At 31.1% G+C, this 7,979-nt stretch overlaps 1 protein-coding gene across 2 annotated transcripts; it reads right to left on the bottom strand.

The window, feature by feature from the left end:
- Positions 1 to 2,225: 2,225 nt before the first annotated feature.
- On the bottom strand, positions 2,226 to 7,444 carry LOC145329038 (venom protein 302-like). Of its 2 annotated transcripts, none has more exons than XM_080173055.1 (3): positions 6,936 to 7,444; positions 3,581 to 3,687; positions 2,226 to 3,130 (listed from the first exon to the last, which is right to left on the bottom strand). In XM_080173055.1, exons 1-3 carry the CDS (start codon positions 7,121 to 7,123, stop codon positions 3,015 to 3,017), a joined length of 411 nt encoding a protein of 136 aa, XP_080029181.1. In that variant the 5' UTR covers positions 7,124 to 7,444; the 3' UTR covers positions 2,226 to 3,014. The 2 variants fall into 2 exon arrangements, with proteins under 2 accessions (XP_080029181.1, XP_080029179.1); XM_080173053.1 differs by having other exon boundaries at positions 6,930 to 7,298.
- Positions 7,445 to 7,979: the final 535 nt, after the last annotated feature.

Genomic DNA, 7,979 nt, shown 5'->3' with positions numbered 1-7,979 from the left:
TTAAAGTTAGAAAAACAATTTTTTCAGAAGATGTTTATCTTTTTTATTATTTTATATTAGAAATCTCAAAATTTATTAGCGGAACCATAAAGAATTTTGAATTTGGGCTGTGGTAAAAAATCTTGGAAGTGAATGTAAAAATGCACATGTAGCTCTCTAAATTTTTTTTAGGATTATTTTTTTGGGGGGGGATATTCACCCCCCAATTAAAAAAACTGTTTGGGGGGGTAAATTTTATATGGGGGGGGGGGAATAATCACCCCTTTACCCCCTCCCCTTGGACGTCCTTGTAGTTGTTACAAAATGGGTGAAATTGCACCACAGTTCTGATCCCACAATGTAAAAATTTCAAGTTAGTTTGAAACAGCATTTTGACACTCCGAGTATCATTTTACCCACAAACCTGTCGCATAACTCTTTTTTTTAATTTGAATCCCAAAATAAAGCTCGAATGTCTTTGATTTTTTTATCCTTATATAAAAGTATCATGATAACTATTTATCTATTTGTCTCAAAGAATCTCGCTAACTGCTAGACAGATATGGTTTTTCTTTACATTAAAACATTTTATATGTCCTATTTTGGGAAGGGTGCCTCCACCAAATAAAAATTGCTCCTGAACAAAAAATAACCCTCTAAAAATTTTGAAAAACAATCATCTTAAGTATAGTTAGGACTCTCCACCCCCCCCCCCCCTCCCTCCCCTCCCTATCCCCAAGTGCCCCTAGAGACTTTAAGGGTATGTAGCCGATAGTCCTTATATGGAAATAATGAGATGTATGTATATCTGTCTGTAACAAAGGAACTCGCTATCCACTGAACAGATATAGTCCTTGGGTTTTTTTTTTTTTAAACTTAAATTTAAAAATGGAGGGGATCAAATTCTAGTGCCCCTAATGAGCGCTGGGGGCGTAGCCGCTTGTTTTAAGTATGTCAAGCATCATTTTAAAATTAAAAAGAAAATAAATGTTTCAGATAATAACAACCCAACAAATTATGTCTATAGCAATTTGATCAGCTGATTGGTTTGAATACTACATGTTTTTTTAAATAGCGCAGCTACTCTAAATCTAGGGGATAAATCTAATTTTGCTTAGAATTTACTTTCAGGTGTTTTAAACGTTGTAAATTGAAGATTTTATTTTGATAATTAATATTTTACAACAATATCTGCTATAAACTGTGAGTAAGTTTGATAAAATTACGATTTTTTTGCAAGCTTTTTAGAAAATACTTCATTATTTTTATAATTCTGTCAAAATAGAATTTCTGTTTAAGTAAATAACATAGCCACAAAAAGGTTTAAGTGGTTATTGAAATATTTTATTACCATTCTTGATAATTAAATAGTCGTTAACTATGTTTAATTTGCATTTTTAAAAAAGACAAGTAAAATATCCTATTTTAATGCTACTTTTATGAAGTTATTTTAAACCTTTTCCAAAAGTTTATTTTATATAACTATTTTATTTTCCATTGATTTTATTGATTATATAGGTTCAAAATATTAAAAGTATTTTTTAAAGGCTATAGATTAATTTTGATTAATTCCGATTTTTAATTTTTTTAATTTTTTTCAAATCTGAAAGAATATGCATGTCTTTTCAAAGAATAGATTAAATAAAAAACGAAATTAAACATATTCAGGCTATCAAAAAGCATAAAATATTCTTTTTTACCATTAAATCGCAAATATTTAAAATCATTAGATTTTAAGCTTTTTTTTGCATGAAAACACATTTTTTTCAGTTATTTCTTCTCAACAATGGATCTTAAATGATTATTACTGAAAACTTTTATGAAAATGTTATTAACAAAAACTTCAAATAAAGGAAATAATTGCCGTTTGCGAAAATGTGTGCAAAAAGTTGCCAATATCTCGTTAGAAGGGACTTAATAGATTTTAATTCTTACTGCTTACGACTCAGTGGACTATAAACTATTAGAAAAGTATCACTTTAAGGTGAAATTTTGAGGGTCAACTTTTTTTCTTTTGAAATTCGCAGTGCATTTGAGTCACTCTAATACACAGACAATAACCTAAGCCTCAAATTTACACCCATTTAGAGGCTTTTAAAAATTACTTTTGAAAATACTGGCATTTTTGGACAGGTGTAGACTTCCAGCTGTTTTTCAAATTGTAAAAAGTTGATTTTCCTGAGGCTCGCAGGCGGCTGCCGAGCCCTGTAATAATCAAGCTTACTTTGGTAAAAAGAGAATAAATAAAAAGTTATTTTTTCTTTTATTTCCTTTAAATAACCATCATAATTATAGATAATGTCTATTTGTTCAAATTATCACATTCACATATTTAAATACATTTTCAATATTTTACAGAATTTTTTTCATAGAATACATAAATATTATAATTAACCAGAAAATTTAAATATTAAAGATTTTTGTCAATTTTGTATTTTTCTCTTTTTTTTGTATTAGCGCATCTACTCTGTATTTTTACTATAAAAAAAATTGCGCAAATTTCAAAATACTTAATTTCATATTTGATGGAAATAATAAAATTATTATAAATAATTATTGAAAAAACAAATTGATACAATTCAATAACTTTGAGATTCACTTAAGAGATGTTTTTAAACATATTAATTGAAGTATTTATATTAATATTTAATTTTGATTTCACTTTACTTTTAAGGCCTAAATTACACAAATAAAACAATTTATAAGTTTCTATTAATATTTAGAAAAACATAATATATTAGATATTATAGAAAATATAGTATATTCATAACATAAAATCTTTTTTCTGTCATTTCTTGAACTTTCGAGGTTTGGATTTGTTTTCTTTAGTACAGGGACGTTTTTGCTCAAAGGTTTTGATCAGTTTTTTTGCTAAAATGTTTGTAGATTTTTAGCCAAAAATTTAGATGTTTTTAATGCAATTAATCGGGGTCATTAGAGTAAAAGATAGAATGTATAACACGATGCCATCTTGATTGATTATGAAGGCACAGCTCCCCTGCCCCCCGCCACCCCGTGTGCACGTCCCTGCTCCCTCACATGCACTCTAGGTCCTCCCAGCAGATGAAAGACTGATAGGAGCATCCTGTACATCGTTGACAGTTGGAGCATAGCAGACCATTGGCGCATACTCCGTGGATGTCTCTACGACCTAAAAAAAAAGATTTAAAAATCGTTAAAAGTCATCTGTAAATCTTAAGGATGAAGAATATTTGTGGATAATGTGTCAATCTAGGTTGTTAACATGGATATCATTTATTGGTCAGTTCGTTCATTTAATAGGGGAGAGGATATGCAGGTAAAGTGTATGGATGGGTGGAGGGGATAATTATTTTAGTCAGATACAAGTTTTGCTTTATTAGAGTATATGACAATTTGGTGTAATCAAGCATAAATCATAGAATCAAAAATTATCCATGAAGGAGGAGATATTGTAAATCATACTTAAGCATAAACACGTTTTTCCATTCGCTGGCCTAATTTCTATTGGTACTTTTTTAAACCTTGAATAATTAGGACGCTTAAGCGGTTTTTAAACTTTTAGACCAATCTACAGAAGGGGTAACTTTGTTGATTGTATTAAGATCTCTGAATTGGTTACCTCCACAAGTGTCCCCGGGACCTTTCTTGCATCTGAATGTCCCACAATAGTCCGTGTACCTTCCGTACAGACAATCTCTCTCCTCTTTCTGGATCAAATCTTCAAACCTGAAATATTGCAGTTGTATTATAATACACTAGCGGCTTCGCCCCTAGCCTCTAGGGGCTTTGCCCCAAGAGGTTTGATCAAACCAATTTTTCGTAATTTAGATTTTTTAAAAAAAATTTGGGGTGGGGATTTTTTTTTGGGGAGGGGAGGGGTTAGTCGACCCCACTATTTTATTTTAGTTTAAAAAAAAAATGGGGGGGGGTATCTTTTATTTTTGGGGGGTTGGAGGTGTCCCACCCCCCCAAGAAAATATTTATAAACATTCCCAGGACCTATGAGAAGCTACCCTGTAAAGGAGAACCCGATCGGTTCAGCGGTTAGCGAGATCCTACGCTAAAAACAAACAGGCAAACAAACACACAAACAAACAGACAGACATCGTTCTATTTTGTATTATAGATATATTATAACTTAGATGTTGAACTAGATTTTTATGTACTCTGTTACAGTAAAGCTTGCAGCTGGCTAAAATAACGATACCCTCATCCCTTCCCTCATACTGGATGATTGAACTGACTAATAAATGAGGTCCATATAACAAATTTTACGACAAATTTTTACTTGTCATACATCCACGTATATCCTATATCCTATTTTATTATTAAAAAGATATCATCTTGTTAAAATAACTAAAAAAAGATGACAACATCCATAAGTAGCAAAGCACAAAATACTACAAGAATTTACTATTTCTCTTTTCTTATTACATATTATGAAAGTGTAATTAATATAGGTTCGACTTAACTAAAGCAGTTAACAAAACTTTCAATTAATAGGTTTTGTGATTTTTCTTTATTTGATAATTATTTGTCCTTGTCTTAAAATAGAATATTACAAAACTGTCCAAAGTTCTAAAGATGTATATTCATAGACACAATCTTCTTATTCATTGCATAAAAATAAACCCTCAACTTATTTCTATTAATAATTGATTAAGATATTTTTAAACTATTAGAAAAGAATAATATTTAATGTTTTTACCCCAGCCCCTAAAAAGACCAAAAATATTACAAAATTTAAATCGATTACAATTGCTAAAAGTGGGAGATATAACTATTTACACTTTAGTTTTACAAGGAGATGCCAAAAAATTCTTTAAGATACTTTGAGTACAATGTTTCTTGTGTCTTTTTAAACATTCTAAAATACTTTTGGCATACTTCAGGTTTTAACTTTCAAAATAATGCTTTACTCATGAAATATTTTAGTTTCAGACAATATTAATATTTTACTTTTGTTCAGGGCTCGGCAGCCGCGCGTCTGCCGCGTGTAAGCCTCAGTAAAATAGTCATATTATAACTTTAAAATTCAGATAGATGTCTAAACATTGCCATTAACAGACAATTCCTCTTTTCGGAATTTACAATTTGCACACAGGTTTAAATTTGAGGCAAATGCACATCTAAGGCGCGACTGCCAAGCCCTGCTTTTTATAATGTAATTTCCTATATGTAATCATTTTGTTTTCAAAAGTGTTAAAACTTGTTATGTTTTTCTACATATGGATGTAATTAATCTTGTTTTCAAACTAATTATTTAGAAACAAGGATGACAACATCCATAAAAGCGAAGCACTGAAACGGTAGGACAAACGGACATTAACACTTGTATAGTGTTAGAACTTAATTATCATAATATAAATTTATAAGAGTCAAAGCAAAATTGTAAGTAAATTTGTTGAAAAACTGCTTGATACAGGAAAATTTTTATGGACATACTTACATTTTTAGGACTTGATTATAGAGTTGCTTCGCTTAATACATTATACTTTGTTGTCCCAGGAATCAATATACCAAAAATCAGATCAATCCGATGATTATATCACATAAAAATTTGTTGTTAAAAAAGTAGAAAAATCAACATGTTTAAAATGGACGTACGGACATTTTGGTAATGATTATAGAGTTGCTACGCTTTCTAAATCGTACCTAATTACTAAAGGAATCACCATGCAAAATTTGAAATCGATAGGACAATTCTAACATGCCTAAATTAACGGAAAAAGCTATCCGTTACGGACGTACGGACGTACGGACGGACGGACGGACGGACGTACGGACGTACGGACGGACCGACCCTAATTATAGAAAAGCTTCGCTTTTAAAAAATAAGGACATTTATTTCCATATGTAGTACAGCAATTTAACATGTTAAAAATATTTCATGAAAACATAACAGTAAACTATTAATAAGTAAGTATTACAAGAGAATGGATATAGAATATACGTGGATATTACGACAGGGGAAAAATTGTCGTCATTTATTGGTCAGGTCGTTCATCCGGTAGGAGGGGTTGGTATGGGGTAAAAGGAGTGGATGGAAGGTATCGTTAATTTAGCCCGCTGAAAGTTTAACTTTATTAGAGAACATGAACATCTGGTGTAATAAAAATCCATTTACAGAATTGTTTGTAGTATCAAATATTCTGATTGTTAAAATCAGTTAATAAAAGATTTAGCTTTGGACAGACATACAGACATACTCAAAAAATTATAAAGTAGACAACTTCTAAACTCCACATGTAAAACATTAATGACTCAATACATAATAAAAACTGTCACTTTCAAACAATTTATTATCAATGATTAAAAAAAACTAAAAAGGAAAAACTTGACAAAATATTCATAAAGTGTGGAGATTTTTATTCTAATATTATCTTTATAGAAAGAAGGAACACTTTTAAAATGCATATTTTTAATGATTTTTTGTAGAAAGTGATTCATCTTTCCACGTGTTCATGGCAATTAGACAACTTTTATACAGAATCTTTTTAAAAAATTTAAACCCATTTGCCAACTTTTTCCGTCAGTTAAAAATACATTGTTTGTATTAATTTCTTTGTTGACTATAATTATGGCATCATTGTGTGTACTAACAGTCAAAAGAACTAAATTGTCTAAATCATGGTTAATTTAAGATTATAATAACAGACTGATGAATGCAAGAACAAAATGTTTATAGAGTAGCTGGACTGTTTAATAGTTATTTCTCGCATCGTATTATAAACGGCTTTCCGCGGATATAGAAAGAACAATTATGAGATTAAAACTAGTTTTTTTAGCCCCGAGGTGCCGAAGGCACCGGCTAAAAAAACTGGTTTTTATCTTATGATTGTACATTTCTATATTCGTAGAAAGCAGGATATAATACGATGCTAGACATAGTTTTTTCGTATGGATGAGAACCGGTTCTTATCCACCGGATTCGAATGAATACGAGAAAAATATTTTTAAAAACTTACGCGTACCTGCAGGCATTTAAACTCAATACTGTCGGAATCAAAAACAAATACACAACCAGAAAAGTTTGAAATACTGTTGGTCCACCGCCACTGCCGCCGCGCCTTCTCTGATGTCCGTCCGCCATTTGCCTGCCGGCGGCAGCACATTCGCCCGTCATCTCCTTACAGTCTTCGCAATGGTTACCTCTGCCCATCTTTAAAAAGTCTTTTTCTTCTCTCTTTTTTTCTTAGTTTGTTTTTATATAAAAATATAGTCACACAAATAGTTATCTAACACACACAGGCGCTAAACGCTGAACTGGTACAGATGTTGTTATGCTTGTTTGTGTATAAGAACACATATTAAAGATGCTTTGTGTCAACTACACAATATTTCATGTTGGACCCTCATATATAGATTTCACAGCCACAGCGTTTTTACATTTTTTACACACACACACAGTCACAAACACCCACATATTAACACACACCCACACACACCGTGTATATTGTAAAACCGGAGAGTCTAAAAAGCCTGGAAATTTGAGTTTTTAAAAATATTGATCTGATTCAGCATTAGGCATATCCGTATATAAAAATATCAGGAGGTCTCTCTGTCTGTACCTAAATGTTAATTGTCATAAGGTCTGAGGAGGTTATTTATCTCACAGGGAGAGGGTACCTCTACTTTCCTAAGTGGAATAACCTTTAGAAAAGAAAATTATTTTGGAAGTTTTGGGTCTTAAAGTTATCTTAATTTTTTTTGCCAAAGCAATCAATTTAAAACAAGGATGAAAACTTACATAGAGAAGCAAATGACGAGGAACAGTAATTACAGAAAAACTGATGGATCAAATAAATTACATAAAGTATGCTCGATATTAAAGAAAATGTTCTCAATAAGTACCAGCCGAAAAAACTCACAATTCCTCATAACCTTGACAAAAAGACGTACCGACGGATATTTCGAATTAAAGAGTAGCTACGTTACGTTAAATAATATACTATATTGTTTTGTTTATTTTCTCAGATTATTTATAATTGTTACCTGCATATAAAATGTGATATGCT

This window comes from Acartia tonsa, chromosome 9 (assembly GCF_053477335.1).
Source record: "Acartia tonsa isolate MP-2025a chromosome 9, ASM5347733v1, whole genome shotgun sequence".
Lineage (NCBI taxonomy): Eukaryota > Metazoa > Arthropoda > Copepoda > Calanoida > Acartiidae > Acartia > Acartia tonsa.
This window is presented reverse-complemented; position numbering and strand designations above follow the sequence as displayed.

What these genes read in the sequence shown, in the direction of transcription:
- LOC145329038 (XM_080173053.1), bottom strand. Translation starts at nt 7,123, where the DNA reads ATGGGCAGAGGTAACCATTGCGAAGACTGTAAGGAGATGACGGGCGAA. An exon ending in TTAAATGCCTGCAGGTACGC is followed by an intron (nt 3,688 to 6,929) that starts GTAAGTTTTTAA and finishes GCAATATTTCAG; the next exon opens with GTTTGAAGATTTGATCCAGA. An exon ending in TCCCGGGGACACTTGTGGAG is followed by an intron (nt 3,131 to 3,580) that starts GTAACCAATTCA and finishes CTTTTTTTTTAG; the next exon opens with GTCGTAGAGACATCCACGGA.